The sequence below is a fragment of the Macrotis lagotis genome, chromosome 6 (assembly GCF_037893015.1).
Source record: "Macrotis lagotis isolate mMagLag1 chromosome 6, bilby.v1.9.chrom.fasta, whole genome shotgun sequence".
In the NCBI taxonomy this organism is placed as follows: domain Eukaryota; kingdom Metazoa; phylum Chordata; class Mammalia; order Peramelemorphia; family Peramelidae; genus Macrotis; species Macrotis lagotis.
In genome coordinates this window covers 61857574-61882019 of record NC_133663.1, presented here as the reverse complement: position 1 = coordinate 61882019, position 24446 = coordinate 61857574, and the positions used below count along the sequence as shown (strand labels likewise).

General features: G+C 39.5%; 1 protein-coding gene and 1 long non-coding RNA gene across 3 annotated transcripts in view; one reads left to right on the top strand and one right to left on the bottom strand.

The window, feature by feature from the left end:
• LOC141491657 (uncharacterized) overlaps positions 1 to 24446 on the top strand; it is an 85865-nt gene that overhangs the window by 29161 nt on the left and 32258 nt on the right. The gene's annotated exons all lie outside the window — the stretch shown is intronic.
• FAM124B (family with sequence similarity 124 member B) lies at positions 1903 to 22471 on the bottom strand. Of its 2 annotated transcripts, XM_074191262.1 has the most exons (4): positions 22258 to 22471; positions 16125 to 16187; positions 11476 to 12221; positions 1903 to 6423 (listed from the first exon to the last, which is right to left on the bottom strand). In XM_074191262.1, exons 3-4 carry the CDS (start codon positions 12205 to 12207, stop codon positions 5782 to 5784), a joined length of 1374 nt encoding a protein of 457 aa, XP_074047363.1. In that variant the 5' UTR covers positions 12208 to 12221; positions 16125 to 16187; positions 22258 to 22471; the 3' UTR covers positions 1903 to 5781. The 2 variants fall into 2 exon arrangements, with proteins under 2 accessions (XP_074047363.1, XP_074047362.1); XM_074191261.1 differs by lacking the exon at positions 16125 to 16187.

Genomic DNA, 24446 nt, shown 5'->3' with positions numbered 1-24446 from the left:
AACAAATGATGCCTAATATGTGAATGGATTTACTCTGTTTCTGTTGCTGGGATTAGGATCACCAACTAAGTGGAAATTTAGAGCAGAAAAACACAAAAAGACTTTGGGGGACCATCATTTGGTAGACAAAGCTCAAAGAATGAAGTGAAGCCCACTGTTCCCTAGCGATAACCAAGGTGTTAATGTCTACCCTTGAGTCTTGAACTTTTGGATCATTTGAGGTTTTACTGGAGGGAACTGGTAAGAGAGTGAAAGCAGAATTCTCTTGGAGCCATTCAAAGTTGACTCTGGGTCTTCTCTAGAGTGATATAGAGTCATGTGACCATAGAGGAGACTTTATATGTAGGGTTATTATTGAGCAGAATGGAAGCAGCTCAAAGAAAACATGAGATGTCTAATCAATCAACCAACCAACCAACTATTCCTGGGCAAAGAGGAGGATTTTCTTGACTAGGTTTAAGGGTAAATGCAAAAAGTAGGGACTGCTTAGTAGAACAGTAGTACCAGTGTACCAGGAGGGTACTGTCAATTCTCTGGCAGGTGCCAGGAGAGAAACCTTGGATCATTTTCTCAAGTGTGATATCAGAAATCTAATTGAGGCACTTCTGTCCTCTCCCCCCTTGGGATTCTACTTGTGAGATGTTAATTCAGATTACAAAAGAGAAAAAGAATAAAGTTTCCACAAATATCATAGAAAGATTTTATGTGTTCATACAGCTTTGAGCCAGAAATTTCATGAATAGGCAAAAGCCCCAAGAAGGTCATTGATAAAAAATAAAATACATTGATAAAAAAATACACTGTATAAGCAAAAATATCCATAACAGCATTTTTTTGGTGGTAGCAAAACCCTAGAAACAAAGGAGATGCCTATCAATAGGGGAAATAACTAAAGAAATGATCTGGTGCAGTAGGAGAGAGCGATGGCCTTAGAGTCAAAAAGATTCATCTTCCTAAGTTCAAATCGAACCTCAGATACTTACTAGCAGTGTGATCCTGGGCAAGTCACTTGACCCTTAGTTTTCTCATCTGTAAATTGAGCTGGAGCAAGAAATAGCAAACCACTCCAATACCTTTGTCAAGAAAACCTCAAGTAGAGTCACAAAGAGTCAGAGACAACTAAAATAACAACAAAAACAAACTATGGTAAGTGAATATGACAAAAAATTGCTAGTACTATGCTATATTTTAGGGGCAATGAAAGCTTTTTTTAAATATTAAGAAAGGAATCTTTACATTTAAAAAGATAGGAAACCATGAGTAGAAAAAAGTTTGTAACTATCATAGGTAAAAAATTATGCTAAGTGAACTGTTAACCTCTACTTTCTCTGCTAAATTATATGAATTTAAAATAAATAGTAGGTAGCCATGGGCTTGAAGAACAGAGAATGAAATTTGCCTCCCTTCTCTTGGCAAAAAATAGGAGAATATTAGGATAGAATACCCTAGTAAGATATATTGTCTAACAAGTCATTGTAACAAGTGATTTTGCTTGCTTTCTTTATTTTGAGGAAGGATATAATTTTAAGTCTGGGAGGGAAAAGAGTGAATATATATATATATATATATATATATATATATATATGTATATATATATATATATATATACAGAAATAACTGTAATATAGATCTTTTTACTCTCATTTTTCTCTTTCTGATATTGAATTTACTTAGAAATGCTTTAATCTTTTGGGGGGATTTCTTTTTTGCAAAGCAAGGGGGTTAAGTGACTTGCCCAAAGTCACACAGTTAAGTAAGTATTGTGTCCAAAACTGAATTGAACTCAGGTCCTCCTGACTCCGGGGCTGGTGCACTATGCATTGTGCCACCTAGCTGCCCCCGGAACTATTTTATTCTTATTGAGAGAAAAGAGAAAAATATGATACATTTTGCTCCTGATAAACAATTTAGCATTTTAATGAACTCATTTACATTTGTCAGTGTTTCATTTATATTTATTAGTGTTATTCAAGTGCCTTACTAAAGGAAAAGGTTTTCCCCCTCAGATTCACTAAACTTCATCCTGCTAAATTTTTAAAGGCATGTTAACAATTTTTATTATGAAACCATTTTATAACTTTTACCTTTTTCCCCTAAGGAAAATAAATAAAACAAAATTCTTCCCATTTCTTTGAATTTCCCTTAATAATAAGGGAAAATTTTTTTTAATCCATTAGGTTTCCAATAAGCTAAGAATCAAACAGCTAGCAAGTCAAAAATCATTAAATTTGTGCCTATAACTTGCCAAGTTCTATGTTAATTGATGGAAATATGAAGAAGGGCAAAAAACAGTCCCTGCCCTCAAGGAGCTCACATTCTAATGGCAGAAACAAGAAACAAGTGTGTTGGGACATGCAAGCTATATATACATAAATGTATACATACATATGTATATACATAGGACAAAATGTGGGTAATCTCACAAGGAAAACACTAGATGGGGGTGAGGAGGAGGTAGGAAAGTCTCTTGAAAAAAGTTGATGTTGATTTGAAATTCGAAGGAAATGAGGGATGCCAGGAGGTGGCAATGAGCAGGAAGAGCAGTTTAGGTATGGAAGACATCAAGTGAAGAGGAAGAGGGAGTTTCTGGTGTGAAGAACATAAAGGGAAGTTTGTATGTGAAGGAGGTTAGAGTAGCTAGATATAACAGCATGTGAAAGGAAAGAAAAACATAAAAAGATTAGATAGGGAGGAAAGGGTCAGTTTATTATTGCTGCTATTCATTTGTTTCAGTCATATTCAACTCTTTGTTATCCAAAGTTTTTCTTGGCAAAGATATTGGAGTAGTTTGTCATACCTTCTCCAGTTCATTTTCAGATGAGGAAACTGAGGCAAACAGGGTTAAATACAGGGTCATATAGTAAGTGTCTGAGGCTGAATTAGAACTCAGATCTCCAGACCTGATGCTCTTTACACTACATCACCTAGCTGCTAGGCCAATTTATGAAGGGCTTTAGAACTTGGACAGGGAAATTAATATTTGATCCAGGAGTTAAAGGGAGTCACTAGGCTTGACTGAATAGGAGTGACATGATGGTTGGCCCCGTCTCTTAGGAAGATCAGTCAGTAGCTGAGTTTAAGAGAACAAAGACCAAAACTGAAATTATAATCTGTTGCTTTTCTAATCCACATTGCTCTAGCCTTCTAGAACTAGAGATTTGAACTCTGGTTTCCTGATTTCCAGGCTGTTCTTTTGATTCAGTCATATTTCCTCTAGTTTGTATTCAAAGGAAAAAGATTGGAATTCTGAATTTTTTTTTATTTTAGGCAGTGGGGTTAAGTGGCTTGCCCAAGGCCACACAGCTAGGCAATTATTAAGTGTCTGAGGCTGGATTTGAATTTAGGTCCTCCTGACTCCAGGACCGCTGCTCTGTCTACTGCACTATCTGGCTGTCCTGATTCTGGAATTCTTTGAAGAACTCCCTTTGCATTCTAATTTTCTCTTTTATGAACAATAAGATTTTGGGTGGCACAGCATTTGACTTCATCTCCAGATACTAGGTCAAACCCAGAATTTTCCCTAGGTGGAAAGTTCCCCATAAAATCCAGTTTCACTGATGATTATATGCTGAGACAGTCTTCTTAGATCCTGATTTTCAAAACTCACAAAAGCTAACAACAATATAAAACAGCATAGAACTCCAAAATGTTCTTCTGTTAGACCTGTAAGAAATCAGGATGTGGAAAAATGATACGTGACTTTTGCAATATATATCATTAGCACTGAGGGCAGGGCTGACCTGGAAGCCAGGGAGAGCTAGTTTCAGGTCTTGTCTCTGGTTTATACAGGCATGCCATTTGTCCTGTCAATGCTCTCCAGGCAACAGTCTAAGAGTAAGACTATTAAATGCAAGAAGGTGCCAACCTGAATGGATGAGAGTTTTCTCACTCAAGAGATCCCTTTGTCAAGGAATCATGGGCTCAAATCAAATTCCTATCATTACCATTGGGTATCTTCAGGATAAGAATACTCAAAAATAAAATAAAAAAGGATAAGAATACTCATTATAAATGCTTTGTGATTTGGGAAGTGTGGAAAAAAACATTTAATAGGTTGATCGATTTGTTTACAGATTTAAAATTTATATTTTTTTCCCAAACTTTGATAGAAAAGATGTACCATAGTGGGAAAACCATAATGTTTTGTGATTTCACCGATCATAAAACACACATCATATTACAATAAAGTGCATGGATCAAATGTAGTCATAAAATTCACTCCATTAACCTAAACTAACTAAAATGAGTTGCCCCATCTGCTTATAAAGCAGTTGCTGAAAAGCAGTATAGATAGAGAGCTGGAGTCAGGAAGATCTGGATTCAGCTCCTACCTCTGAAATAGGCAGGCTGTGTTATTTTGGACAAGTCAATTTTACTCAGTGTCCAAGGCAGCTCTCTAAGACAAAACGTTGCATAATGGTTACCTAAATGTATGGATAAATATAATTTCTTCCATCCCTAATTTCCTACAATTCCTTCCTTCCTCATCTTTTGTGTCCTTCAAAATTCAGTTCAAGTGTTACCTCACCTGAGACAATCTGGATGCTAGTGCCCCACCCAATATCTTGCATATTTATTTTGGATATATTTATGTATAAGTATGCATTATCTCTGCCACTGGGATAGAAGCCCCATGAGGACAGGGACATTCTGATTTGTTTTGATTTCCTCAATGCCCCATCACCTGATATAAAATAGAGGCTTATTGTGTCTTTGTTGCCTAGCTCTCTGAAAATGCCTATATTTATGAATTACAAAACAAACAAACAAAAAACCCAAAATGAGATATTCCTTTGTGCCTTTTAGAGAAGGCTAGAGCAATGTGGATTATACATTTTAGTTTTGGTCTTTGTTCTATTAAACAAGCAACATGAATTCATTTGAGCAGCTATAGGCAGGCACCATTGTTTTTGCAAAACCGAGGCTTTGTGGAGACCCATTTGTGGAGACTCCAGGGGCAAGTAGGTGGTGCGACGGATAGAATGCTGGGTCTAGTCAGGAAGACTCACCTTCCTGAGTTCAAATCTGCTCTCAGATATTTACTAGTGAGGTGACCCTGGGCAAGGCTTCAGTTTGTTTGCTTTGTTGGCTTCAGTTCCTCATCTATAAAATGAGCAGAAGGAATGGCAAATCATTTCAGTATCTCTGCCAAAAATGGCTCAAATGGGGGGGGGGTCATGAAGATGGAAAAATGACTGAAAAACTGCATCATTTGGATGCTCCAAGTGATTTTTATAAATTTATTATAATCTGATTATTGGATGGGAGGGAGGGGAAAAAGTTTGAAGTTTTCAATGCACTGTGTATTTTAATGGATCAAATATACAAACAAAGCCAGAATGCCCTAAGTATGTAGGGAACAATAGAGTTATAAGATTAGAAAGTGATAAAAAAAAATAGCTAATGTGGTTTAGGAAGAAGTTCGACAACTCCAATAATACTAAAGCAAAATCTAAAACTCTAATGAGCTACATAACATAGTCTACTTAAAGCATACAACACAAATAACCTGAGACTCACTAAACAAATAATTCAAATTATGTGTACATATCCTGGTGAAAAACAGTGACTACATGCTTTGATCTTTATCCCTTATAAAGGAAGTTAAGCATCCCTTCTTTGGAACATTGAGGTTTTTTTTTAAATTAAAGACACATCAATGTAGGCATGAGGGATAATCAGACATTCCCAGATGTGCAAGAGAATCTGGCTCATTTTGGGATCGGGTTCAGTCTCCACAGCAATGGATTATTCAGTGTCTTAAATTGGCATTGGTTCCCATCATATAAAGAATTCTTCTTCATTGCTTCCATGGAATATCTGTGACAAATGGAATCCTGAGGTTATCTGCCCTGCACCACTGTCCTTCTGGATAGCTAATGGCAAAGGATGGCTTGTCTCCTCCGAGGGCTTATCTCTTGAGCCACTTATAGCTAACAAAGAGTTTGGCATCCATGATTCAGGCAGGCTGCTTTGTAAATCCCTAGGAAATGTTCTCAAAGAAGATTGCTTCTGTTCTGAATTGATTACAGTGAACCCTGTATCAACATTTGTCTCTGCCTCAGGTTTCTGTAGACTGTTGTCTTGATGGAGTGTTTTGATTCTGGCTGCCGATTCAAGAAGTGGAGAGCGTCCAACCCATTGGGAAGTTGCTGATGGGCTATTGGAGTGGGATGAACAAGAACCAGTCCAGGAGGTCCTATAACAGCTTCCAGATGGCAAGGCGCCCACTCCCATGTCAAGAGACTCTGGGGGGGTATATTTTGACCTTCTGGTTTGGCTTCTCTGGCTTCTTTGTACTGTGGTCCTTTTGGTAGACTGTAGAGTTTGGGTGGAATCTTGGAGAGGGGTGTCAGCTACCATATGACTATACGCAGAGGAAAACTCACTCTTGTTTTTGTCTAGTCCTGGATTTGTTTGAACCTGTTAACAAAGAAGGGCAGGAATATCACTGAGAGAGATTTTTAAAATTATTATTGATAGGATGTCCTAACAATAGCCTGGAATTTCATTTTTAGGGGTGTCATTACATTAGTGTCTGCTCTGGGCAATGTTCAAATTGTCTTTCAATTCAACAATTTTTGTTTCTACTCCCTACATTCCTACCAGGTGGCAGATGCTTGAGAAATATTGATTTATTGAGAATGGAGCAGTCTCCATTCAGAGTGCAAGGGCCTGCCAAATATAGGCAAAAAGCCTATCTAAAGCAAGGGTGGGGAACGTCTGGCACAAGAGCTAGGAAATCATCTGGTTGGGTAATCATAGGAGGAACTTGAAATTCAATAAACCTAGAATTTTTAGGGGTGAATTAATTAAATGTTTGACCAAATATAGCAGGCTAATTTTGTGTGGTCTGTGAATGATGTTATAAAAACCTAGATAACCATTGTCAGGAAAAACATTTCCCATCCTTGATATAAAGTAAGAACCAAGGGTAAGAACAACCAATTATACATTATTTTGCAACCTATTCTGTGATTTATCTATCTCTTGACTTGCCTTTTCCTCAAGAAAGTCACTTTTTAAATATTTCAGTGTACAGTAAAAAGGGACAGGTAAAACACTTTAGTCAAGGTTTTGTGGAATACAAGGAAAGAAACAGTAAAAACCAGAGAGCTACAAGAATTATTTCTGATTACTGATGGGATTTACTGTCTCCCTGTGAGCCTCATTCCTCCATTCTATCCTTTTTTCCCTCTACCCAGGCTTCTTCCAGACAGTCTAGGGTGGGCTGTCTACTCTGCGGATTCTTTTGGATCTTTCCTCCTCTATCAAAGGTTGTTCTGCATGCCTGTAGTTTGGTTTAACTTTCCAAAACAAAATATCAACAGCTGCGGTCTAAAAGTAAAATAAGCAATTATGCCTTAGCTGGGTCATTCAAAATATATCCCCGCTATATTATGGATTAAGCAAAGGATCATTTATCAAGTGCCTCACTGTGCCACTCACATGCATGCTAGGGATTGGGGATACAAAGACAAGAGAAAAAGAATTTCTGCCCCCAAGGAGTTTACATTCTTTTTGTTTGTTTGTGTGTTTGTTTTTACAAGGCAATGAGGCTAAGTGACTTGCCCAAGGTCACACAGCAAGGCAGAGTTTACATTCTAATGAGGGCAACCACATGTACATAATATAAGCATAAATATAAACACAAGCAAGAAGATAAAAGGCAAATTTGATGGGAAAAGCACTATGGGCAGAGGAGTCAAGAAAGGCCTCCTTCAGAAGGATGCACTTGAACTGAGATTTTTTTAATTAATTTTTTTTGAAAGTTAATGGGATTAAGTGACTTGCCTGAGATCCCATAGCTAAGCAAATATCAAGTGTCTGAGGTTGGATTTGAACTCAGGTCTTCCTGTCTTCAGAGCTGGTACTCTAGCCCCTGCACCACCTAGCTGCCCCTTGAACTGAGTCTTGAGAAAAGCTGTGGTTTCCAAGAGGAAACCATAAAGAGGGAAAGCATTCCAGACAGAGAAGATAACTAGAATGAAAACATTAGGGCAGGAGAGGCAGGAATACTTACTTGTAAGGTGCAGCAAGTAGAGTTGGAAAGCCTGGAATGTACAGTGAATAGAAGGGCACAATTTATATAAAGGCTTGATAGGTTGGTTGAGGTCAGACAGAAAAGAGTTTTCAATGCCAAACAGACGAGTTTATGTTTGATCCTAAGGGTTATGAGTGGTGCAGTGGTTAGAATAAAGAAGACCTGAGTTCAAATCTGACCCAATAATTACCAGCTGTATTTCTCTGATCAAGTCATTTTACCCTTTTTGCTTCATTTTCTTCATCTGCAAAATGAGTTGGAGAAGGAAATGGCAAACCATTTCATCCAGTATCATTGCCAAGACCCAACTAGGGTCATGGGGAGTCTGCCTTAACTGAACAACAAAAGGTTTGGGAAGCCACAGGAGTTTTCTGAGCAGAGGAGCTGATGTGATCAGATCTGTGTTTAATGTTTTCATTCTTCCCCTTTCCTCATCATCTTCCCCTGTAGTTGTCAAAATAATTTTTGTAAGTCACAGGCATAACCTTATATCAATTCCCTGCTCAAAAGAGGGTCTGGTCCCTTTTTACTTCTGAGATAATATATATATATATATATATATATATATATATATATATATATATTTCTCAATCTGGCATTTTCAATATTGCATATTCTGACTATATTTCATCCTTAACTATACTTCGTTAATCTTTACCATACAACCCAATTGGTTTGCTCATTTTCCCCAACCAGCTTTCTATCCACACGTGCCTTGTATTTCCAAAGGCTTTCTATACCTAGAATTCCATCTCTTACCTTTAACTCTTAAAATCTTTAGCTACCTTCAAGGCTCAACTCAGGTACCATCTCTTACAGGAAGTCTTTCCTGGTTTCTCTAGCTCTAAGTATTCTCACCCTTTTTAAATCAAAAGATTCAATAAACTACTGAATAAACTCCAGCAGCTTCCTATTGCCTTTCAGAGCAAATGCAAAATGCTCTATTTGACATTAAAGTCCTTATAACCTAACTCCCTCTTTCTTTGCCAGTCTTTTTACATCTTGCCCCCCAATGTGTCTTCTTTGATCCAGTGCCACTGGTCTCCTGGCTGTGGCACTAAATGACTCTGGGCATTCTTTGGCTGGCTTCCATGCCCAGAATGTTCTCTCTCTTTCACTCTGTCTTCTGACCTCCCTGACTTCCTTTCAATTTCAGTTGGAGTCCTACTTCTTTCAGGAAGGCTTCCTCAATTCCAGTGCCTTCTCTCTGTCAATGATTTCCTATTTATCTCTTTATTTAACTTGCTTTGTATAAATTTGTGTGTTGTCTGTCCCATTGGATCATGAGCTTCTTGAGTGCAGGGACTGTCTTTTACCTCTTGATGTATCCTCAGCACCTAGCACAGGGTCTAATGTGTTTTGTTGAATTGAATTGAATTGAATTCTCATTTATTTATTTATTTATTCATTTATTTCTCTATTTTTTAATTTATCTATGTATATGGCAGACAATGAGGTATAGCAGCTAATGCTTTGTATTTGAAAGCAAGAAGACCTGAATTCCAACCTCACCTCAGATGCTGACTAGTTTTGTGACCTTGGGCAAATAATTTCACTTTGGTGGGCTTCAGGTGCCTCATCTGTAAAATGAGGAGTTGTGGGACAAAGCTCTTTCAAGTTCCAAATTCATGGACTATGTTTTATGTCCCAGTAGAATATGAGCCCCTTGATAGCAGGACCTGTTTTGTTTTTTCTCTTTGTGTCCCTAGTACCTAATACAGTATTTTTCACACAGTAGGTGCTTAATAAATGTTGGTTAAATCAAATTGAATGGCTATAGACATCATATACATCTTTGTGCCTATTCATGGACACATACATAGTTATATTGGAGCCACAATTAACAGTAACTCGTTACGGAAAACTCACTTCCAAGGCTATCTACTTCCTCCATGAGGTTTTTTTCCCCCAATCTTTCAAGCTAGTCATGAGATTTCTCCATTTAGTCCTCATAGAATTTTGCATGCTCCTCTCTTGCATAGTTTCTATTGCCTAATTTTGACATAACTATTTCTGAATAAATCATATCCCCCACAAAAAAATTCCTTGAGGACAGGGATCACATAACTTATTTTGTATTTTCCTCAGTGCTTAGTGTCATTTTGTCAACATAGTAGCCAGTTACTATATGTTGAATTGACAAGAGAATGAATGAATAAATAAACATGGCCCAGAAAGACCTCCTTTTCTAAAACTCTTCTGTTCAAGTTTATTTAACTAGCTAATTTAATTTGTAATAAAACAAGAGAGTCATTCTTATTTAGAATTTAACTAGTTCCAGACTCTCATATCTTTATCACTGGCATTCTCAAATACATCATGACCTTCACTTCTTCAGAGTGGTTCAGAACTGCATCGTGTGTTGGTAAATGCTGTCAGTTAAAAAAAAATATATATATATATATATATATATGTACACACACACACAATGTAGGTCAGCAATATAAGGGGAAAGAATATTAGGGAAAATGTATGTTGTACAGATAGAAAAGTATATATCAAATCCAAGTTCCAAGATTTCTAACTCAGATTTTACTAATCCTATCTAAATGACCTTGGTAGCATGACTTCATCTGCCTGGGCCTCATTTTCCTTAACTGTCAAATATTAATGTTCTATGAGATGACCTCTGAGGTACCTTCCAGCTAGATATCTATGATTTCATGACTCTCTGGGACTCAACATCCTTATTTTCAAAATGAAGGTGGTTGAACTATATGACATCTAGGGTCATTTCCATTTATAAATAAATGATCCTATGAACTGAATTAAAGTGCTGGCTCCTAATTACTAACTTCTGTTTCTCTAAGTCTGAGTTTTGTCACCTGAAAATCTAATGGCCTATGATTTCATGTGTAGAATTTTAAAAAGTTACAGAGAAATGGTTTTGGTGTGATTTAGTCATTTTTATTAATGGCTTGCATGTTTATTGATTTAAAAAAAGTTTGTCATTTGGCCATCTCTCTTGGACCTAAGATCCCTTATTGCAATGGACTCACAATTTATATGCCCTTGAAAGGGTAGGCTTTCCTGAGGCTGGTCATCAACTCTGATTTGTTAAAAATTAATGAGAGAATGAATATTACAATGAGGATCTTGGATCACCTGAATATTGGTCAAAGATCCTTTTTTTCCTTATCACCTGTTTAACAAAAAGGAGAATCAATATTATCCCAGACCTGTCTGAATAAATTCATTAAGCAGGAATCCTCCCAGGAGCTCAATCTTAGAATTTCTTTTACTATCCAATTAGATCTTGGTCTAGGATTTGAGAAGGATTCCCACACTGGTTGATTTCTGGATGAGGAAGTAGAAAAGGATAAAAATCTGGATTCTGCTTCAATAATTAGTTATTAATACAAGAGAAAAATAATTTCTCTTATATATAATCATATATTTATATCTAGAGGGGGGAGGCCCTAATAACATACCTGTAGGAGAATTTTGTTTCCATCATAGTCCTGAGTTTGCCATCTGGTGCTGCTTATAGGAATGCAGGGATTTGGCAGAAGTGGTACCAACTGGCCGATTTCTTGAACCTTGAACTGTAGCACAGACGACTCTCTGAGTTCCACAGACATCCCTAGAGGAAGTTGCTTCAATGAGAGCTGGATTGAAAAGTTTTTCTTTGAATATAGTACAAAGAAGGAGATATTGTTTTTCTGGGTGGTGGCATCCTTCTGTAAGATCATTTCATAAAGTCTGACTGCATCCTCATAGTTATCAAAGCTGCAATATAAAGTCACCCGAAGGATCTCGCTGCCATCATGTGCCTGTCTCACCCCCCACACGGGCATATGAGGATCTAGACTGTAGAAATCCTGCTTGGTGAGTGTGAATGGGCACAGTCTTCCATCCGCATTTTGTGTGGGATGGGACTGCCAAGGTGGCTGCTGGAAGGAGTCATAGACATGAAGGAACCTCTCTTCCCCATGGTCTTCATCCAAGAAGAGCAAAACAGAAATTCCTGGGAATCCAGACCGCTTGGAGTGATATTTTTCATAATATTTCACTGGAGTCACTCTCTCTGACACCAGAAATAGATGGACTTCTGGGCAAATCGACTCTAAGAGGCAGTTAAGGGTTTGTTGCAAAGGCAGGGCATATCCAGAGTTGGCTAGGAGATGGACAGTCATGACCAAAGGATCCTTTCTCTCATCCATTGTCAGTCTGCCCCCTGCGAGAGAAAAGAAAAGCAACTGCTGTTAGACCAGCTGCCAAAATACTCACCCTCCTCCTCACCTTCTGAAACCAGGGAAATAGCTGAAGAGAGGCTCTCCACAAGGCTTCGGCCCACCAGGAAATGAGCAGATATCCAACTGCCTGGTTCTTTCAGGGCAGCCTTGCTGGTTGCTATTGGAGGCACCAGTTGGCAGCTCCACAAGGCTTGGCAAAAATTCTCATTAGACACAGGCAAGGTCAGCATAAGTGTTGTTCAGCTTAAGTATGAACCAGATCCCTGTGTTGGGCTTACTGAAGCAACACACCAGGGCTTCAGATGGATCTAGATGGTTGTAATCTTGAGGATAAACACCCACTTGGGAGCCCCTGATAAACCAAAAAGGAAACTGATTAGCAAGTAGGTCTGATAAGAATAATTATAACTTCAGTCAACAAGAAATGCCGAGAGATAAGAATCACTTTTCCTTTAGGGGCATTGTTTTTTCACTGTGAATATATTTCTTTTTTTTTTCTAATTTTTTTTATTCTCATTTCATACAAATGTTTTTTTCACATTAATAAAATATACTTGTTTACAAGTAAACAAAATACCCCTCCCCCCATGAATATAGATAGACTTGCTTGAGCGAAAAAGTAAAGGGGAGAGAAAAAAATTAAAATAAAAAAAATAATAGTAATAATTGTAAGTATGGCCAGGTGGTGCAATGGACGAAGCACCAGCCCTGGAGCCAAGAGCACCCGAGTCCATATCCAGCCTCGTAAACCCAATAATCACCCAGCCATGTGACATGCAAGCCACCCAATCCCCACTGCCCTACAAACACCAAAAAGAAGAAGAAAAAAAAAAGACCCAAAATAAAATAAAATAGTAATAATACTAGGGGTGGCTGGGTGGCAGACAGAGCATTGGCCCTTGAGCCAGGAGCACCTGGGTCCGAATCCGGCCTCAGACACCCAAAGATCATTCTGCTATGTGGCTCCAGGCAGGCCACCCGGCCCCACTTGCAATGCACCCTCCCCCAAATAATAATAATAACAAAAAAATGTGCTTCAGTCTTTGTTCCAACACCATCAACTCTGTCGTGAGTGGATCACATTCTTTATGATAAGTCCATCACAAAAGTTACTTCCATATTTTTCCAGCGTTGCCATTGCTGATCGCAACTCCCTCCTTTCTGATTTCTCCACTACCATGTACTATATCTTCTCTCTCCTTTCACTCTGACTCTGCTGTAGGGTAGCTGAGTGGCGCAGCAGACAGATCCCTGGTCCTGGGGCCAAGAAGCCCTGAGCCCCCATACCACCCCTTAGGCCCAGCATCAACCTGGCCCTATGGTCCTAGGCAGGCCATCCAATCCCAGCCCCTTGCAAGAAGTAAAAAAGAAAATGTGTTATATCTGACTACTCTCCCCCCATGGTCCATCCTCTCCTCCTTTATTCACATCCCCACCCCTTCCCCCTGCTCCCCCCTCCTTCTTACTCCAGATGTCTATACTCCATTGAGTATATTTGCTGTTTCCTCTCCTAGCCATCTCTGATGAGAGCAAAGGTTCCCTCATTCCCCCTTGCCTCCCCCCTTCCATATCATTGCAATAGCTCATTGTAATAAAAAAAATCTTATTATGTGAAATATCTTGGACTATTCCCCCTCTCCTTTTTCTTTATCCCTTTCCATTTCCCTTTTTTTCCTATTGACTCTATTTTTACACCACATTTTATCTTCAAATTCAGCTTTCTCCTGTGCTTCAACTATAAAAGCTCCTTCTACCTGTTCTATTAACTGAGATGGTTCATATGAATATTATCAGTATCATTTTTCTATACATGCAGTTCATCCTCATTAAGTCCCTCATATTTCCCCCCTCTCCTCCAATCTCCATGCTTCACCTGAGTCCTGTACCTGAAGATCAAACCTTCTGTTCAGCTCTGGACATTCCAAAAGGAACCTTTGAAATTCTCCTGGTTCATTGAAAGTCCATCTTTTTCCCTGGAAGAGGACATTCAGCCTTGCTGGGTAGTTCATTCTTGGCTGCATTCTAAGCTCTTTTGCCTTCCAGTATATTGTATTCCAAGCCCTACGAGCTTCCAGTGTAGCTGCTGCTAAGTCCTGTGTGATCCTGACTGCAGCTCCACGATATTTGAACTGTGTCCTTCTGGCTGCTTGTAATATTTTCTCTTTGACTTGCGAGTTCTGGAACTTGGCTATAATATTCCTAGGGGTTGGTTTTTGGGGATCTCTTTCTCTGGGGGATCATTGGATTCTCTCCATTTCTATTTTGCCCTCTGCTTCTAGAATATCAGGGCAATTTTCCTGTAGTAATTCTTTGAAAATGATGTCAAGGCTCTTTTCCTGATCATGACTTTCAGATGTTCCAATAATTTTCAAATTATCTTTCCTAAGTCTGTTTTCCATATCAGTTGTTTTTTCAATGAGATATTTCACATTTTTTCTAATTTTTCATTTTTTTGGTTTTTGAAGTATTGATTCCTGATTTCTGGTAAATTCACCAATCTCCCTGAATTCTATTCTTTGTCTGAAGGATTTATTCTCCTCAGAGAGTTTTCTTATCTCTTTTTCCATCTGGCCAATTTTGCTTTTTAAAGCATTCTTCTCCTCAATAAATTTTTGAACTGTTTTATCCATTTGACCTAAGCTGGTTTTTAGCATGCTATTTTTCTTCAGCAATTTTTTGGATTTCCTTGACTAAGCTGCCGACTTCATTTTCATGTTTTTCCTGCATCTCTGTCCTTTCTTTTCCCAGTTTTTCTTCCAACTCCCTCATTTGATTTTCAAAGTCTTTTTTGAGCTCTATCATAGCCTGAGCCCAATTTCTGTTTTTCTTGCAGTCTTTAGATGTAGGAGCTTGTGCTTCCTCATCTTCAGACTGATTATTTTGATCCTTCTTGGGCTCATTTGCAAAATATTTCTCAATAGTCTTCCTCTTATTTCTTTGCTTGTTCATTTTCCCAGCCTAAGCCTGTTTTTTTTGGGGTGCTTCCTGAGCTTTTGGGACACTCCCACAAGGGTCTCAGTGTGTGAGGCTCTGTCCTCCCTCCTGGTCTGTGAATGACCATAAGCGCCCCACTCTGCCACAGGGCTGAGGTTGGGGGGCCCTGTTGTTCTATGGGGGCACCTAGACTGGGATCAGGATCTGAATGTGGTCAGAGCCCCAGAGTCCTGTTCCAGGGGCAGAGGACAGAGCTCTGCAGTCTCTCTCTCTCTCTTCACTCCCCTCCCTCAGCTCAATGGGCTTATGCCCTGGGGCCTCCTGCTTACCAGCTACACCTGCTTCTGTTTCTGGCTCTGAGCTGCAGAAAGACCAAGCTGCTGGCTGTGTGCCCTGAGGGCTGGGCTCCAAGTATCGCTCTGGCAGAGGTCCCCCGCTGTTCCCCCACTTTGTACCGGGTGAACCCCGGGGTGTAGCTCGGGAAACTCCCCTGCTGCTGTGAGCCGCAGCTCCCAGATCCCTGGGGCTGCCTCCGGAGGCTGAAGTTCTTTGGCTCTGGTGGGCCACCCCTCTGGTGGGCCGCCCCTCCGACCCCGGGGAGCAGAGCCTTTCTGCTCTTTTCCGGGTTACCTTGAGTAGGAGAACTGCCTCACTGGGTCCCTTTGTGGGTTCTGTCTCTCAAAAGTTTAGTTAGAGTCCTTAGTTTATGAGTTTTTATCAGAGAGCTCCTAAGACTGGATCCCTTCATGTCACCATCTTGGCTCCTCCCCCTGTGAATATATTTGTACTGTATACATGCTATTCACAGACAGTATCTGGGGGACCTGGAGTAAGGGTTTCAAAATTTCCCCCAAAGCTATATGCTTTTCATTTTAATGACTTTATATTTCTGTACCAGAAAAATAATATTTTGACTAAAGGCTCTTAGCTATTTACTGAAAATCACTCACCTTACTTCAGAATACATTCAGCATTAGATGTCTTAGGAAATGCATCCTTTTTTCTTTTGACCCCTTGGAAAAGAAAAAGATAGAATTTTCAAGTGGCAAAATGATCTATTGATCAGAGACCTGACCTGATTTTGCTAACTGATGCTATTTTATTTATTCATTCATTCATTCATTCATCTATCTATCTATCTATCTATCTATCTATCTATCTATCTGTCTATTAGGTTTTTGCAAGGAAATGGGGTTAAGTGGCTTGCCCAAGGCCACACAGCTAGGTAAAAGTGTCTGAGGCTGGATTTGAACTCAGATACTCCTGACTCCGGCCTGTGCTCTATCCACCGCACCACCTAGCTGCCCCAATGTTAGTATATTTAAAGGGCAAAAAAATCTCAAGAAACTTAATTGAAAACCATATGTAACAAAAGTTTTCCCTTCTTCATTGACTCTTGAACAAGCACATGTCTGAGTAGGAGATCTTTCAATTCTGCAAATCCCACCTGCACACCCTAATATATGTTGGACAACACTTTTGGCTTTGTTTTTTTTTTTAAACCACATGCTACTTATACGTACACCATGAAAGAAATTGGAAATTGGTATGCTCTTGAAAGACTGGATGTAAATCAAATTTTTATAAATTGAATTCTACTTTAAATGCACTCTGAAACAATTATAGGAATAAAATGGAAATCTGAAACCCAATAAGGAATGTATTATTCAAAGGAACTTAGAAGCAATTCTTTTATAAAGAACTTTTTGTAACAAAAACCAATTACTTCCTGTTTAGTTCATTTTATAAGTACAAATTTCTCTATGGTATGATTTCTAATAACATTCAAATATAAAGAGCCAAATACAGGCTGACTTCCAAAGTCTTAGTACATTGTGATCTTTGGGACACCTAGTAACTTCATTATTGATACAAAAGGAACAATTGTGCTTCTAATTTTATTGTCGGCATTTAAAACTTCAGTTCTGTCAAACTTGATTTTCAGAACTCCTTACAGTTTTCTAGCAACAGAATAAGAAATAAATATTGTGACAATATCTGTTTAGCAGGGAAATGTTTTTCTTCTTTTTACTCTAATTTTTACTCAAACTTCCAACCCCCCCACAACAAAAACCAAAATAATTGCAGTCACTGTTATGCATAACCCTTCAAGTTCTCACTGCAAGGCGTATTCCCCTAAGAAGGTCAAAAGCAGAAAAGCCCTATATAGACCAATATACTCAAAACAACACATTTTGTGGTAGGGGGGAAAAAGTAGAGACCTATCAATTGGGATGGTTAAGAAAATTATGCTATGTAAATGTAAGGGAATATTATTACTGCATGAACAGAAATAATGAAAATGAAGAATTCAGGGAAATAAGGAAGATTTATATGAACTGATACAAAATGAAATGAGCTGAACTGAAAACACAATAGACACAGTGATATATAAAAATGTAAGTCTGAAGGAAAACAACAAAAAATTTTAAAATATTAGTGTCATTTAAAAAAACAACCTCTCAAACCATTACTCTTTGGTGCTTACTTATCAGGAGCAATTTCAGTGGATGATAACTTTTAAGATATTTAGATGTATAGCACAGACATTCCTAGGTCTCCAAATCTCAATCACTCTTTGACTTTAATTCTTTGTCTGTGTCTCTATCTCTTCCCCTTCCTTCCTATAACTGTACTCATTTTTACAACACAGACCTTTCATATTGCTAAATATAAAACAATCAGGCATAAAAGGAGATGTATACATATTTTACATTTAAGCTGCATTAGCAATACTTTCTTAATTGATGAAAATCATCAAAGGAAGCCCTGGTTTGTAGGATAGTGTGGATTCCTGAGATATAAAAGCTCACACTGACAATTTACTAGTCTGAGCACACCCCTGATCTCATAATAAACCCTTGTTACTCTGAAAGTGCCAGCAAAAGCCAATGCCTTTGAAGCAGAATGGGCATTCAACCTAAGAACAATTATAAAAACGAAACAGAGTAGACTGAAATCCAGTTGCACTAGTTAATTTGTTATTTAATCATTTCAATTGTATCTGATTTTGAGATCTATTTGGAGATTTTCTTGGCAAAGAAACTGGAGTGGTTTGCCATTTCCTTCTTCCGTTCAGTTTACAAATAAGGAAACTGAGGCAGATGGGGTAATGACTTATCCAGGTTCACACAGTTAATAAGTATCTGAAGCTGTATTGGAACTCAGATCTTCCTACCTACCTCCATGACCAGCTCCCCCTAGCAGATGAGGAAAAAAAGAATACTTATCAAAAAAATATCTTTCTGACCTGGTCCTAAATGCTTTAAATTGTTGATGTGAATGTGAGTTTGAAACATATGTTAAAGGTTAATAAGGTTTTTTTAAGTCTCAATATTGGCAGTTTTTATTAGATGTCCACACAATCTGTCTACAACTTAGTATATGGGTGTTAGAGAAGATTTTTGCTTGCAAATGAACTTGATAAATAACATTTCACTCAGCCAGTAAGCATCAGAGATGGGCTACGAGGCAGATTTCCCTGACTCCTTGCTGTAGTCTATACCCCTTCCCCCCTACCACCTGACACTGGTTATAACAATGGTAACCGAATGCAGCTCATAATTTTGTTCTCCGGCACTAAGATTCAACAATGTGAAAATTCTTCATGGCTTATGGCTGGGAGAAGTCCTCCCTCCTCACTTTAGGGGCCCCTCCCCATTCCATCCTCTGCCCTCCCTGTCTTTCCTGCTAGAGCAATGCTGCCCGCCTCCCACAGGTGCGTGCCCTCACGTCATGTGCCCTTGTTGCCTGTCTGGCAGCACTGGCAGGCAACAACAACGACCGGCATGAAAACATCTGGGTCATGGACAATTCCACCCTGCCTGGACTCCTCCTGGGACTGGAAGGGGAAAGAGGAAGTCGAGTGAGATCCTTTTCCAAGTTGTTAAACGTGGAAAACTTCTTCCTTAGCTCCCAAGGGGAGACCCACATTCCCTCCCTAAAAACAATACTATCTTAGGCCTCTCAGGTCTGTAAATCGGCCATCTGTTTCCCTTTTTTCCCTGGGACAATGAATGTAAGTAACAGTATGATAGCTGATACACTCAGTTGTTAGAGGGGTGAACAAAGACCGCTATTTCCCTTTGACTTTTTGATGTTAATCAAGGACCCTTTCTCACAAAAACCTCAGCTTGATCAGGAGGTAACATGATTTTTCCTTTCTTGAAATGATTCTACTTTCAAGGTGATTGACTATAACAGCAGTCGCCATAATGCTGACCTTTTCACCAACACCAATCACCCAGCAAGATGGCATTTCTTTTTGGGATCACAGTAGTAGCCAACTAGTTAGAATAATGGTTTAATAGTTCCTTCTATAAATGAACTTTATCTTTTAAAAACGTTGCACGATGACCTAGGGATCCCCATTCCCCAAGCACAATTGTAGAACCTTTTTCCCTTTGTCCTTGGAAAATGCTATGTAATCCAAGAATTTTACTCTATTTTAGATTGAGGAGCAAAAGCATCATTCAACAGATGGGAAAACTTAGGGCTTGTTCTGCAACATCTCTGCAGATAGCACCATAATCAAGGATTAAACAGCGACAGCCACCTTTAGTCATTTGGCATTGTGAGGGATTTTAAAAATACAATACCATGTACAATCCATCTATATATGTATATATATATATACATATATGTATATATATATACATATATATATGTATGTATTTTCTTTTTTAAAACCACTTAGTTCCCAATATTATCACTTCCCACCTTTACCCACCCCATCCCAACTCAGATGTAGCAGCAGTTAAGTCAAAGATGGCAGATGATCTGTACTCTACTGAGAGAACTGGAAAGTGCTTCCTAATAGGTCCTTTGGGAGCATGATTGCTCATTTATGTAATTTCTAAAATCCGTTATTTTAGATGATAATTTTCAGAAAGCTCAGTTTTAACCATTCTTTTGGAGGTGTGAAGAGAAAGGGGTTTGTATTTTTAACTTAACAGCTAAGGTATAATCAGTATTTATTTTAAAAAGTTTTATTGAAAACTTTAAAAAAATACTTGAGTCTATAATTTGCTGAAATTTTATTGAAAACTTAAAAAAGAGTTATAGCCATTATTTCCTGATGTTTAATTTGAAAAAAATGACAAAGTGAAGCTGTCAGATTTATGTCATTTTGTTTAGAAACCCCATGAGAGGTTATTCTTTTTAATCCCCTCTCTCTCTCTCTTTTCTTTTTAAGGATGAATATTCATAGGATCAATGTCTTGTGTGGGAATAAAGAAGTATCATACTAAATAAGTGATTAGATCTGGCTTCTGAAGTCACATGCAGTTTAGAGATTTTTGATTCTGTGAGGGTTATATATACATGTATGTATCTATAATATATAGTAATGTAACTATAATTAATGTAACATGTAAATATCTGTAATAATATAATATAATAATATAGATAAATGGCTACTTCGATTATATACATATAATTGTATATAAAAATATAAATAACTACTTCAATGGATATACAATTATATATCCATTGAAGCAGCCATTATATATATGTTCTGTTATTACATATGCATGTGTAAATATATACATATAATACTATTATTATGTATATACATATACATTTACATATACATAGAAATAGCCATTATATATAAAATTGAATTAGCCATTATAATACATATTATATCTTTTACATATATGCACACGCATATGCGTTACATTGATCATAATTACATTACTATATATTACATACATGTGTATCAATATTATATTCATTGAATCAAGAATATCTGAATTGCATGTGACTTCAGAAGTCAGATCTAATCACTTATTCACACACAGGACATGGCTACTTCAATTACACATATATAATTGAAGTAGTCATTTTAATATATGTATATATTTGAAGTAGTCCTATTTATATCACTATATTACTTATGCAACTATATTATTACATATGTATATACACATATTTTATTAATTGTGATTATATGTATATATTACACATACACACATATTTTATATATAATTGAACTATTGATATATGTATTTGAAGTAGTATTATAATATATAATTCTACTGTTAGACACAGGTATATACATCTAGTACATTCATTGTCATTACATCAGAACGATTGTATAGCCTATACACATGCATATATTATCTATATAATGGATGTAGATATGTGTGTGTGTGTGTGTGTGTGTGTGTGTGTGTGTGTGTGTGTATCTACATCTGCATCTACGTACATAACTATTTAAACCGCGCCTAGAACTGAGGCTGCACGGAGCCTCTAGCAGCAGCCTCTGTGCCGACCTCTCCCGGCCCGCACCCCCGGAGCCTCAGAAAGGCCGGTCCCATTAGCACCCCGTTTCTGCAGGAGCACGTGAGAAGCGGCGGGTCTTCCCGGACCCCCTGCCAGCTCCTCCAGCGCCCGAAACCGGCCAGCCCCGACGCAGCCCCGGGTCTCCGGGCGGCGTGGCCCGGCCCCGCTTCTGCCTTAGACTCGGCGCCCCGCTGCCGCAGACGAGACCGCACAAGCCTGGCACTAAGAGGACTGGCACTAAGGGGACGGGCATTAAGGGGACGGGCACTAAGAGGATTGGCACTAAGGGGATGGGCACTAAGGGGACGAGCATTAAGGGGACGGGCACTAAGAGGACTGGCACTAAGGGGATGGGCACTAAGGGGACGAGCATTAAGGGGACGGGCACTAAGAGGACTGGCACTAAGGGGATGGACACTAAGGGGATGGATACTAAGGGGACTGGCGCTAAGGGGATGGGCACTAAGGGGACTGGCACTAAGGGGATATACACTAAGGGGATGGATACTAAGGGGACTGGCACTAAGGGGACGGGCATTAAGGGGACTGGCAGTAAGAGGACGGGCACTAAGGGGACGGATACTAAGAGGACTGGCACTAGGGGGATGGGCATTAAGGGGACGGTCATGAAGGGGAAGGGCACTAAGAGGACTGGCACCAAGGAGAAGGGCATTAAGGGGAAGGGCACTAAGAGGATTGGCACCAAGGAGAAGGGCATTAAGGGGAAGGGCACTAAGAGGAGGAGGGCACTAAGGGGACTGGCACTAAGGGGACTGAGAGGGAGGGAAGCCGCCCTACCTGCCCCGGAATCCCGGATCTGCTCTGTTTCCATTTTTTCATTTCGGGGCAGGAGCAGAATGGGAACCACTGTGCGGGCGGGTAGCCAGGGGAAGGGCACGGATACCAGCCCCTGCTCTCCAGGCGCTTCTGTCCTAATGAGGGTGACCACCCTGGGGACCGGCAACCCCCGCCAGGAGGAGAGTTTGGCTGCTGATGTGGTGACTGTTCTTCCTGCAAAAGGAGGAAGCGTGTTTTGCTGTGGGGGAGGAGCAGGGCAAGGCAAGTGGCAGGCCCCCGCTGGCCCAAGCCTCTGCCCAGTGGCCTCAGCCTGGAAGACTCCCATGCCCAGTCCTCTGCCTGACCAGCTCCTCCCACAGCTCACCCTGGCTTTGGCTCTGCTTCTGATCCCCCACATTTCTCTAGCTCTGATGCTACTGCTGCGCCCGACCTCTTCCATGTGCTGTCCTCCCTCCTCAGAGAAGGGAAGCTCCTTGAGGCAGGCAGGAATTGGGGGGGGGGGGGGGCTTACATTTGTTTTCCTAGCATCCTAGCATTCCTAACGTCTGCCATATAACAGGCAATTTAAAAATCCTTATCGACTTGACTTGGCAGGAGATGCCTGCCAAGATGCTAGGGGGTAGGATGGTGAGGGGCTCGGGGCCGGGCTCCATCTGGTGAGGTGGCTAGGTGGCAATGGATAGAGCCCTGGCCCGGGAGTCAAGACGAGGGGAATTCGAAATCCAACCTGGAGCTACTTGCTAGCTGTGTGACCCTGGGCAGGTCACTTACCACTGATTGCCTCTCATTTCGGGCCATATGCAATCATCCTGATCCATACCTGGCCCCTGGACCTAGATAATTCTGGAGGCTGGTGATTGAGCACACACAGCACCCCCTCACTCAAATGCCTGTCTTGGCATCACCTTCCCTGATGTCATGGTCTTCTTTGAGAATAAAGGACAAAGCATCATCACATCATATGGTGAATGCTCAGGGTCCCAGGGTAGGAGCTTGCTGTTCCAAGTTAAAAGTACTGCACTGAAACATGGTAGGAATCTGACCCTGTTCAGTTTCAAATTCTGGTTTCTGCTCCTTATTCCCTATACTATGACTTAATTAGCCTCTGGAGGCTTCAAATTGCCTGTTCTGTAAAATGGACTGTGGGAATGGTGCAAGTAGGTAGGTAATCTTGAAGGTCCTTTCTAGTTCTGTTTCTAGGACCTGTCATTTCACAGATAAGCAGACCACCAGAGAGGTGTGTGAAGTTATAATAGTGGGTCCCTCCCCCCACCTTACAGGAGGACTTCAGTAAAGGCTGCTTAAAGTCAAATCTAACCATTTCTTCAATTTATTGCTTCTTCATTCACATATGTACCATTGACCGTATGAATATTCATTCTTAAAAGGAAAAAAATAGAGAGAGAGGGAAATTAAAAAGAATAACCTCTCTTGGAGTTTCTTTCTTTTCTTTTTTTGGTAAGGCAATGGGATTAAGTGACTTGCCCAAGGTCACACAGCTAAGTAAACATTGGATGTCTGAGGTCATATTTGAACTCAGGTCCTCCTGACTCCAGGGCTGCTGCTCTGTCCACTGCGCCACCTAGCAGCCACCTCTCTTGGGGTTTCTAAACAAAATGATGTATAGGCCATTTTGCAAAATCTGACTTCACATTGTCATTCATGGATTTAAACATCAGGAAATAATGGCTATATATTTTTTTAATTTCCAATAAAACATCAGCAAATTAGCCACAACCTAATTTTTTTTTTAAAGATTTCAATAAAACTTTTAAAACAAAGTGATTATACCAAAGGCGCTAGGTTAAAAAGACAGATTCTTTCTCAGATATAGAGTGGAATAGACAGCTACTGAGGTCCCTCTCAACTCTGAAATCCTGTTTCTGACTCACCCATTAGGTCACAAAGCATAGTTGGAACTACAAACTAATCATCTAACAAATGGCATTTTCATAAGTAAACTTATATGAATTGTATCAAGAGTTTATATATGGTAGTTGATGTGATCAGTTTATCAGGCAGTAATATTTATTTGTGCATTAGGTTACACACCCTTCTGTGCATCTCCAGTTGTCCTGATTCATATCTGGTCATTGGATCCAGATGGTTCTGGAGGAGAAAATGAGGCTGGTGACAGCATAGCAACCCCTCATTCAAAATCCAATTCATGTGCTAATCATGGCATTATT